This window comes from Aythya fuligula, chromosome 15, assembly GCF_009819795.1.
Source record: "Aythya fuligula isolate bAytFul2 chromosome 15, bAytFul2.pri, whole genome shotgun sequence".
Taxonomy (NCBI): Eukaryota; Metazoa; Chordata; class Aves; order Anseriformes; family Anatidae; genus Aythya; species Aythya fuligula.
Window position 1 is genome coordinate 132,118 of NC_045573.1, and position 12,164 is coordinate 144,281.

The 12,164-nt window shown below is 38.1% G+C and overlaps 1 protein-coding gene across 3 annotated transcripts in view; it reads right to left on the reverse strand.

Moving 5' to 3' along the window:
• Positions 1-11,030, reverse strand: part of KCTD5 (potassium channel tetramerization domain containing 5) — a 33,831-nt gene extending 22,801 nt beyond the window's left edge. The window contains exon 1 of one of the 3 annotated variants that reach the window (XM_032197466.1): positions 10,754-11,030. In XM_032197466.1, the coding sequence (XP_032053357.1) occupies positions 10,754-10,990 (237 nt within the window). In that variant the 5' untranslated portion in view covers positions 10,991-11,030. The remainder of the gene's footprint in view (positions 1-10,753) is intronic. The other 2 variants (XM_032197467.1, XM_032197468.1) reach the window with 2 other exon arrangements.
• Between the last annotated feature and the right edge of the window lie 1,134 nt (positions 11,031-12,164).

The following is a 12,164-nucleotide window of genomic DNA, read 5'->3' on the forward strand; positions in this document are numbered from 1 at the left end:
CTCTTTATCAAAAGATTATTAAAGCATCAGACCATTGTTACCATGAAAGGTCTAAGCAGTAAGTGAGAACACTGAAAACTAAGGCTAAAAATAATACAGGAACTACCATTTTGTTCGGAAACCTGAAGAACAAAGGCTAGTATTTGAATCTCACTGTAATATAGCTTCCACTCCCCCCCCCCCTTTTTGTTTTCAATTAAAAGCAAGCAAACCTACCTCTTCTTTAACCTGAACATTTTGTTCTAAGATCTTTTGTTTCTGTCTTAGCTGAGATGTACAAACATTCACAGGGTACTGAGAACTGCCATGTACCAAGCAAGTGTTGTATGTGCACCTCCAAAAAAAAAAAAAAGTATGCTGAAGATGCAGTTCCTACCTACCTCATGCAGACAAAAGAAGGATCAAGATCAACTTACAACTGATGCTTAGTTTACTGATCAGAAAACAGTTCAAGGAATTTTCCTGCTGATATTCTTGACAAAGACAAAGGAGTAAAACTGTTATTTCCTATACAATTTAGAGTCTACGTGTGCACACCTTCTATGCGTGAGTAATGCAATACTGACATAATCTTCTTCCTTAGAGCTCTGGACAGCAAAAAGCGATAACACAGTTGTCTAACAGATACATGTGTCCTTTCTACTAACAAACAGATCACTGACAATATTAGTACTTCAGAACCTAAAGTTTTGCTTCAATATATATATATCCTATAAATATATACTGGAAACTTGAAGCAGCATGCCAAGTACTTTTTTTTAGTTTAGTAATTTTATTTAATATTTGATTAGATTACAGAAAATACTAAAAAGCATTAAATACCATAAATACCAACAATACTAGCTAAATTTGAATCATTCTCACATATATATATATACACACAAAAAAAATCTGCTGATCGAATTCCTAGCATTTAGAAATTCTTGCTGATATGTAAAGGTTTTATGACTGTACTGTAATACCTGAAAACTCTCCCTCTTTAACATTTCTTAAGGTTCTTAAAATGTCTCACTGAAAATGATTGCATGTGTATTTTTAGGCACATGAATTTAGTTTCTAGAAAATGCATTTATCTAACCAGGGCTAGCAGAAAGCTAGACCACAGCCTGAAGTACAATAAAAACGAACATCTTTCTATCATTTCACACTAAATGTTTTGCACACTAGAAAGCACTATGATTTTAGAACTAAGTGAGGGATGCTATATTTCACATAAAACTATACAGATGTTTAAGAAAATACCGCTATTATATTAAAATGTGCTGTCAATTAACCAACACACAGAGCAGACAGTGCTTGATGAAGTCCAATCACAGTTCCTTCTGTGACTGAAATTCGTGGTCTCAGACTATGCACCAAACCAGTTGACAGATGAAGTGCGTGAAACAGTATATTTTTAATGATCCACATTTATGTGCATTTACATTACTAAAGCACTTCATGACTGAACAGTCCATAGAAACAACCCTTAGAAATTAAATTAGCTGTCAACTGTATGAGTTACAAACTGAAGAGCATTATTTAATACAGGAACAGAAAACAGCAAATTTGGAAAGGAAGGTTGAAAACCGATAAAAAGAAACACTGCTTTAAAGAAAGAAAAAGAGTCTTTGGTCATCTTTTGCAACTTCCACCTAATGATGGGTCACCAGCAGCCTGCATTACCTGAATTTATCAGCGTAGCATGCACAGCAGAGCATCCCATTAGCACATGTACCAAACATGCTTTACATTTCCAGACAACATCCACTATAAGATATAATTACTTTTGTCTTCTAAGTATTTTTAACCTTTTTCTCATCACCTACAAACTTTTTTTTTTTGCATTCTCTCATTCTTCCTTTCACTTATAATTTTCTTTCCTCACCAGTATCAAGTTTTCTTCCTCACCAAATTACCACATAGAATGTATAAAAATACTTAGTCTTCACACTGATGAATACAAATACTATCCCAACTATAACATAGCATATACAAATAAAGTGCCATTGCACTATTGCCACAGTTTATGAAGTCTGTAATGCATCTTTAAAAAATAACAAAAAGAAGAAAAAGGAACTTCAATGTCTTGTAATTTATGGTATAATAGTCTTTTTTTTTTTTTTTTTTTTTTTTTTTAAGTTGTAAACATCAACAGTTGAAGTTTAAGAACTCCAGCTAAATTCTGTGAGCAATCCAAATTCTGTCAATAAGATCCACTCTATTATATAAATTCCATGCAAAATTATGAATACACTAAACAACTGGCCACCCTGTTACTTAGATCACAGATATGGAGAACATGCATTCATTAACACAATTCCAAAGAAAAAAAAAAATGAATTCCTTGGACTTTGATCTTACAACTCAGGTTGGTTCAAGTCAGGACACAAAACATAAATGATTCAGTAAAGAATACCGTAACAAAATACAAACGATGCAGATGTAAGTGAGGCATAGAATTGACATCTTGAGCATCTTCCTTTAGAAAATGCTTTCTCACTCCTCCATTAGATTGAGCTTCCTGATTATCCCTTCAACATGTACTGAGCACTTGATGTTAAAATCACAAAGAAAAGCTGCTTACACTAGATCTTTAAGGATAATTATGTAAACATAAATCCAATAAAAGCTGATTGTGTAATCATTGGCTCCACCTAGAACTCTGAATATATGGGTCATAAGAGTTCATTCCACACCTTCAGAATATTACTGGGTTTATTTTATTATGTAAGTCAGGGGTGCCTTCATTCACATGCACATGAAAATACATTGTACTCCTATGTAATGGGCGTATTAGACAACCTTCCTACAATAAACAGTTTTACTTTAATGTAAGATAAGAACAAGAACGTGTGCTTCAATTGTGATTTAGGCAGTTAAAATGCATAGCTACAGTTTGTGTAAATATAACTGGTCTTTGGGCTTGATAACTTGAATATTAATAAACTGTATAGTCGCAGCTATGCCACTTCTTTTGCTAACTAGTTAGTTATACTTCTACAACCTTTGAGCAAGTTTGACTCTTCACTGTCGTAAGCAGAGTGAACCCACCTCCCCAAATTTTTTAGATGAATACTGTGCTAAAGCGCTAGACATATCAATATTTTAATAAGGTATCCGTTTTCTTTCCTGTAGATATATTCTACATAAACACATGTTAATGTTTACCATAACAGCAGCTGCAATTCATGTTTCTTCTCTACTCAGTATAATCATATGATCCCACATTTTGACTGAGTAAGAGTTTCATACAAATTTTGCCACTCTTTTTAAGAATATTCAAAACAAACAGTTGTGTTTGTGTATCCAACACAAGAGTGCTAATTAGCCACACAGGTGCTTGTATCTTTATACAATTCTATGATCGTATTACTATCTTCTCTGGAACAAAAGAGAAGGAATTCCTTGTTTGGAATTCCTAGAGATTTTCCACACCTGCTCTCCTTTATGATGATATAATTTAAAAAACAACATTGCTGAGGTACAGTGAAAGCTGCATTTGGTTACCACTCTCCCACTTCAGCGTTTAGTTCAACTGTGTAGCAGAATAAAGTTACAAATAGCATGGAATTTTAGAGAAAGCCTAATAACTAGCTGCTAAATTTTATATATATATATATATATATATATATATATATATATATATATATATATAACCATGTAATTGAAAATTATATTATTATATATACTTATATATATATAAATATATTATATTTATATATATTTATATTTATAAATACATATATTTATTATATATATATTATATATTATATATATATATACATATATATATATATATACATATATATATATATATATATATATATATCAAAGTAGTATCTGTTTCTGTGTGTAGCTAACTGCTGCATATTTGCATTTCATTTTTGTAAGCCTGGCTCTGAGTTTGACTGACACAACACCCTGGGTGAGATGACCAAATCTTGGTTGTCCAGCGTTTAAAATTTTTGTTTAATTTGCCTGGTGGAATGCAGCGAAAAGGCTTGAAAAGGTATAAAGGCAGTGTAGCTCACAATTTTCCTTCTTCCCTAAGAACTAACCCTGAAGTATACCTACTATCCAGCATTCAAGGGGACATGAGACTCAAAATAAGTATGTATTTTCAAAGACTGAAAAATATAGCCCAAAACAATGAAGTGATCATGTATTCCATTCTCAGGCATTTCCAACTTTATAGAGTAGCAGACTAAGGTTCAAAGGAACCATTAAGAATACTTCACCTGATCTTCATATAAAAATTGCATAGGATTCAATTTATTTCCTCTTAAAGTGAAATAAAACCTTTTAAGCAGTAGTGGTGAAACCTAACAATTTTGTGCAAGACATTCCAATAACTACTTACTGCCCCTGTTAAAAATATGTACTTTCTAGTCTGCACGTGTACAGTTTCAAGTTTCATTAGACGGATCTCACAATACCTTTGCTAGACTGAAAAGGCTTCAACTATGAGACTGCTTATCTTCACATATGTACCTCTACACTGAAAAGTTACTCCTTAAGCTCTCTGCTAAAAAAGTTCTGCTCTTCATAACCTTCCCCTATATCATATTTCATCGTGACCGTTTTCCAAGTCCTCCAGGTTTTGAAGTAACCACAAGTTATGGATACCCGTATCAGGTACAGGACTCCAGTATGAACACACACACACACACTTGTGTAATGCCATTTAACATACTCCCCGAGAATTGCATTAATATGCTTGTTAAAATGTCAGAAATTTATGTCCAGTTAAGTAACTTCACTGAGGTCAAAACGAGTCTGATGACTTCTCCTTAAATACTTTTCCTGAACAGACACACTCAGAATCTTCACCATCAAGCTCTTGGCTCAACACCACGCTCCAACGTTAATATCTAAAAAAGTGAAATCATTTACATATACTAAGCAAGCGAAAGTTCTGGCAAAGACAGTAATATACGCAGAAACAGAATAATATTTGGCACTAAGGCAAGATTTAGAAATAGTTGTCTCCCCTACCCTCCTGTATTTCCAGATCTTGAGCTTGATACCCAGAACACATTCTTCTCAAATTGTGTGACCTAAAAACTTTGAACAACAGCTGACTGTCAATACTAATCAAAACTACACTAATATCACAGCACATCCACCTAACTAGCCAGAAACCTCATGGCAAAATAAAGTTTATCTTAATTATAGTAATTATTCCAAGATATAACTAAGATAATTTTTTTCCACTAATTATTTAGTGCTGACAGCTAAGGATGTGCTGCCAGAAAGATTTTGATTCTTTCTAAAACATCCAGTGTTTCCTTCCTTCCTTAACAGTCTCAGTACTATTACACTTAACTTAAGACAGGTTTTAAAAATCAATCATGAATACTGTTGCCAAAAACCTTATTAAGAAAGGTTGGCAGTCTTCTCTATTAGGGAAAAGACTAATGAATAATAAAATAGTTTATAAAAGAAAAAGTGGTATCCAGATAAACCAGGAAGGTGCTGAAATCAGGAAATACCTAGCTGTAAAACTTGTAAGTGTTAAGTAAGTTAAACAAGGATGAGAGAGTGAGCAAGACTCTGTTTGTCTATTTTTACATATTCATCTGTGAACCAAAATTTAAATACTCTTGAAAACAAATCCTATTATGAACATTGGGTATGACCCCTACCACTTCATTCACTTGTTGAAATGAATCTCAATAGTCTTAAATACAAAATCATAACACACCATCAAACGTTAAAAGTCAGAGGATCAACGTATCAATATATTATTCCTTTTAACACTAACCTTGGCACACACTGTGGCAAACCTAGTCTACCCTCTGTTGCACCTAGTCTACCCTCTGTTGCAACTAGAAGCCTATCTAGGGACAGGCTGCAAAGCCTTGTTCAACCTTAGCACCTGCCAGTCATTCGAAGGCAAACAGACTGCCTTTCTTGAAGACTTTTTAACACCGAGAATCAAGGAAATACTGTGATTTCTGTAGTTGTTTTTTTTGTTTGTTTGTTTCTTAAAAAGTTGGTGTTGAAGTTACAGTAAAGAAAAATCATTATGTAAGCAAATAACATGTATGAAGTATAACATTAACTATTTCAGTTTTCTATTTTAATTTCTAATAAACTCATCCAGTTAACATGAAACTTATGTATCAACATGGGTGAGGCTGATATGCTTCACTTGTTTAGTTTGGGCAGAAACAGTTCTATTACTGATTTTTGGTTTTGCTTATATGTGGAGGAATGGTTAAGTGAAGTAGGTCATGTGAATGTTGAGCAACTAGGAGGTCGCGAGCTAACAAAGTATTGAACGCAGCTCATATGAGTCTGAGAAAGTACGTAAAATCTGGGAGGTTTCAGGGAGGTTTCAGGGAGGTTTCAGGTACAAGGACATGATATCTGTTGGTGGTCTGGGAAAGTACTAACTGTGTTATTTCGGTTGATGGGAGTGAGAAACTAGCTGATAAAATAGAGAAATGTACTAACCAATCATGAGCTTAGCTTTTGCAATATGTATGAGCTAATTATATTGAATTAGATAAAAGACGACTGAGCTATCCAATAAATCGAAGTTCACTGATCACTCATATTGAGCGTCTGTGTCTTCCTTCCGTCGACAACAAATGTCCTCGCAACACTTATAGATCTGTTCTCAACTGAGAAAAGCTTTTCTTATGGTTACATTTTCTAATGCTTCTGATTTGGCAATCTTGCAAAACAAGAAGGAACATGAACTGAACTTTTTTTTTTCTTCAAAGATGTATATTTAGTGTTGTATGAGTTAATTTGTGGTTCTCCTGCTTGGTCTTGCACCTAAATGTGCAATCTGCCCTCCCCCCCTTCTGTCAGCTGGGACAACATTAGAGCTTTCTACAAACTGGCTTAACTCACTTTAGTTTTAAATATATACATATATATATATATATGTATGTATGTATATGCCTCCTTCATTTTTGCTGTGTTACACGCTTCTTTGATGGAGCATGATCACAAGAATATGAAACATGCCTATGAAATACAAAATGCATTTTGAATTATAAGCACAATTCAGTAGTAACCTGTTGACAATACAAGATAAAACTTCCTGAAGGAAGTTATCAAATTGCATCTCAGACAAATTGCCCATACAGGAATCATGATATACCTGCTAAGGCTACATTTTATTTTTTTTTTTATATGGTTCTTTCTAACTGAGGGCTGTGTCTAACAGTTTTCATTATTGCATCTGCTGGCTCATCCCTCAGGATTCTCTCCGCTCCCCCTTACCCTCCTCATCTGGAGGTAGGGTCAACTATGTCTGGGATGGGTGTAATGGCCACTGGCCTACCTACAAGCTCACATTCACAGAATCACAGAATTTTAGGGGTTGGAAGAGACCTCAAGAGATCATCAGGTCCAACCCCCTGCCAAAGCAGGTTCCCTAGAGCAGGCTGCCCAGGTAGGTGTCCAAATAGGCCTGGAATATCTCCAGAGAAGGAGACTCAACAACCACCCTAGGAGCCTGTTCCAGTGCTCCATCACCCTCACTGTGAAGTTCTTTTGCATGTTGGTGCAGAACTTCCTGTGATCCATTTTTTGACCATTGCCCCTTGTCCTATCCCCACAAACCACTGAGAAGAGGTTGGCCAAATCCCTCTGTCTCCCACACATAAGATATTTGTAAACATTGATAAGATCCCCTCTCAGTCTTCTCTTCTCAAGGCTGACATTCACATTCTCTTACACTGACAATTTTCAAGTTTAAAACTAGGTGTTTAAAACCCTTGTGATTTTCACTAAGAAAACACAATGGAATCAAAATCAGAGAATCATAGGTCAAAGACGAGTTCTCTCCAAACTTTAGGAGGGCATTATCCTTAACTATCAGCTGCATCTTGCAAGAACTACTGTTTTATAAGCACAAAATTGTATACTACGGCAGTTGTTGTGAATAAACTTTAGTATATGAATAACATTCCATTTTAGTATCAGTTTACAGCTCACTGAGACTCCAAAAAGTTAAACCATGAGAGAATTAACAGATCTGTTACTATCAGATTATATATTCATGGCAAAGGAAAAGAACCAGAGTCCAAGACAGTATCACCAATTATTCCCTTGAAATATCTGTGCTCATCAGTTAAAGACATTTGATATTTCACAACCATACCAGAGAGACAATCTACAGATATGCTGTTGTATCAAGACAGTATACCCACAAACTGATGAGATGCGTGGGAAAGATTTTGTTTTTCTCTTGCAATAACATCTATGATATCTGTTATCCTATAAATCAGAGAAAAGCAAGGAACTGATTCGACTATGACTTGTTTTCTATAGAATATGAAGAATTCTAAAAGAAGATTCTGAATTGAATCCTTGGAAGACAGGCATTACACATTTAAGCAATGTTTTGTACTGAAAGAGTGCGCTATGATGGATAATCTAAGAGATAGGCCACTTCTGCAAAATCCAAGAGAGCAGATTAGTGCAGACACAGGTGCTGAAAGGATGAAGTGAAAGTCAATGACTCTAGTGCAGATATTCAAAACAATGGGGCACGTAACTCTGACAGATGTTGGAATGAAAAGACCATAGTAGACATTTAATCAGGAAAGGCTTTGCTGCTTTTTTTTTTTTTTAATGCTTTAGGTACATCATATTGAAGACAATTGGGTTCATTAACCCAGAGAATGCAACTCTGAATAACAAATATTTCTCCAAATCCAGATTTTCCAAAACAATTTGTAGTTTTCCCTACTACTTGCCTCATGTTACTTATTTGCACAATAATCTATTAAAGATGTCTATACCAGCCACAATTTTATTTTAAAAAGTAAGACTCAATCTTAAATATAAGATCCACTTATAACCACCTTGTGAAACTGTTTTAGTAACACCAAACTGGAAAGAGCACCTTAATGTCACATTCTTACCTTGCATTTTAGTTCAATTCCAATTCTGTTCTACCGTGGGTTCAATCAGGCTACTCACATGGACAGGATAATGCAATTTGTTTGCATCTCGTAAAAGCTGTTTTCATTAGAACTCTACACTGGAAGACAGTAATGTCTAAGCAGCTCAAATAATGCAGAGATGTGCTCCCTGTAAGCAGAGAATATCTTCCTATAGCTGTTACTGTAGCTAGCTTTATCAGGTACACTATTAACAACTATGAACTATTTAAGCCTAGAAACATCAAGAAATTCATCGGGTGTCTCCGTATCCTACCAAACAGCTACATAACCTTAGCATAAATTTATGATATGCTGCTAAAACCAAAACATGTAAGCACAGTACAAAGAAAATGTTTAGATTAATACCTCATAAAGTTTTGTACGATATCAACACTTCACTAAGTATATACTTGTGAAAGAGGATTGATTTCATCAATTAATGAAAAAGGCACCCAAATGGCTTAAACAGGGCTAAACCATTTATTCTAAAAACGCACCTCTTGATTACATCAAGGGAGGGCAAATAACCAATTTTTCTTGCAGTAGATCAATTGAAACCAGTACCTTAATTATTAAGTATGCCTTATCTTTTATTTAAGAGACCTTAGAAAAAAAGCTTCCCCACTCCCTCACAAGAAAAAACAGTCAATGACCTACCAGCAATCCACCTACATTTTTACATCTGTTTTCACAGGTCAGTCTAAGCTAAACCTCTCAAAACAAAACAAAGATAGCAACAACAGATCTCCCAAATACCACACTTTAAGATATTTTTTCTCTAGCTCGGGAACCTTGTTCAGATTCTGCTCTACATTTTCTTAAACATCCTTTCTGTAAGTCACGTATAAAAAATGAAGAGAACCACTACTAGCTGAACACTGGAAAAAAAAAAAAAAAAAGAATTATATAGAAATAACAAGTCTTTGCTTTTAATCTGTTAGTTATATATTTGAGGATTGTAACCTGTTCCCTTTTTCTCCCTAAACATCCAGTACTGGAAGTCAATTTTCATCCATCACATTACCAAATCTCTTTCAGAGCCAGAACTTTACATGAATCCTTTATACCCATTATACAAGCCATTCCATAAGTAAAGCCTTAATCAGTAGCTTCTCTTTCCCTACTGAGTCAGAATGAATGCACGAATACTCAGTATCACCCACCTTTTGCAGTCTGTACACTATATGCAATCTTTTATTTGGTGAAGTGCTGAAACACAGAACGTTATGGCCGAATTAAAAAGGTTATTTTTTCCCAATATACTGAATTTCAGCTTCATAAAGCACTCTTCTACAACAAACAGAACAATTCATGAAAAGAAATCGTTTGATCCGGCTCTTGAAATTGAACCAGAGGGTGATGACAGTGCAGAAACAGAGCGACATCCGTGCAGGCAGACGCGCCGCGAAAGTGCTAAAACCAAAGACAGTCAGCCAACGCCACCGGTTAAATAAACGCACGAACGATCCGGTGCTCTCTTTGTTCCGTTTGTAAGGCGGCTGCACAGAAGCGGCTGCGTGATTCAGGAACCCAAGAAGTTCACAAGAAACCAGCCTCCTCTCGCCCTGAAAGCTGAACTTCCACCGACCACGGGAACTCGCTCAGCGCGGCCCTTCGTTCGCACCCCCAGCGGCGGCCGCTCCCGCAGCCCGAGCCTCCCCCGTGCCCCCGGAGCGACGCCCGGCCTCGCGCTCCCCGTCTCAGCCCGGTCGCACCGCCGGCAGCGCTCCCCGCGGGCAGGCGACGCCGCACGCCGGGCCCCGGCAGCACCGGCGCGGCGCGGCCGCCGCAGCGCTCTCGGAGCCGCGGGCCGGCGGCGCGGGGCGGAGCCTGGCGGCGGGAGCGGCGGAGCCCGCGCTCACCTTGTCCGAGTCCAGGTCGGGGTCGGCCTGGCAGAGACGGAAGAGGAAGGACTTGGGGTCCCTGCAGAGCGTCTGCCGAGTGGTCAGGAAGCAGGTGCCTCCCACGTTCAGCCGGACCCACTTGCCCGGCACGGCGCCGGGGGGCGGCGCCGAGCTGCACCGGCGGCAGGGCCCGCCCGGGCCTCCCAGGCCGCCGGCCGGGGTGCCCGGGAAATCGCAGTGGTTCTCCGCCGCCATCCTCGCCGCCGCCGCCGGAAGGGTCCGCCCCAGCTACGGGCCCGCGGGCGCACCGCCCACCGGAAGGGCCCCGCGCGAGGCGTTTCCCCTCCTCCTCGCCCGGCGCCTGCGCCGCGCGGGCAGCAGGCTCGGCCGCCCGAGCGGCTCCGGCGGCGCCCGAGCGGCTCCGGCGGCTCCCGGGCGGCGGGCAGACGGCGGCGCCCGCCCCCCACGCGGCGCTGCGGAAGGAGGAGGCGGAGGCCGGCCAGGACCCTACATGCCTTTATTACAGACTACCAAGCATAAGTGAAATCCATCATCCGGTCACTAGCTACACATCTACAGCACGGAGATCTGTCGGAAGGAGAATAAGCAGTTATTAAATTATGAGATATGATTAAATCATCGACCAATAGAAAATTTATATAATAAAGCCAGAAAAAAGGTGTAAAATATAGTTTACAATAATTATTCACATTCAAGGCTGTACATCAATACATACAACACCATGGCCCCGAACATGAATTCAATCCAAATAACTCATATATTAGAATTTAAATAACACAGACTGAACTAGAGGCCAACAAAAGCCAGCAAATAACCTTATAAGAATAAAAATACAAAAAGTGTGTATCATATCATTGCATTATTTGCTTCTGTTTTAATAAGTTCTTGGAGGAGAGGGGTTGCTGGGGGGAGGGGGGGGGTGTTTGTGTTTTTTTTTTCCTTTATCTGTACATCACAGTTACAGCTACAAACCAGGTAGAGAATAGTACACACAACTGACTGCCACCAACCTGAAGAACAGCTAGCATACAACTATCAAAACAGATTATGGTTCCTGATTCCTATTTTTTTTCTTTTTGTCAGATACAGTAATTGTAAACTCTGCCACAATTTAGAACATATGCCACATTCAATCAGAGTTAGTACAAGGTCTTAGGAAGCTTTGTAAATGGCAACCATTACATTCACTGCCACACCAACAGATAGACCAACTTACTGGGTGCTTAAGAACTTCTCGAATTGTTTGCTAAATAAAAGGTTGTATTACTTTTTAAAAGAGGGAAACAAATTCCTGAATTCGTGTCTTAACTGAAAAGATGCCAAACTGGAATGGAGAATTACTGTAAACCCATTTGACCAACCAACACACAATCTGTATCATGAAGCTTTGCAGGAGCACTTCCCCTTC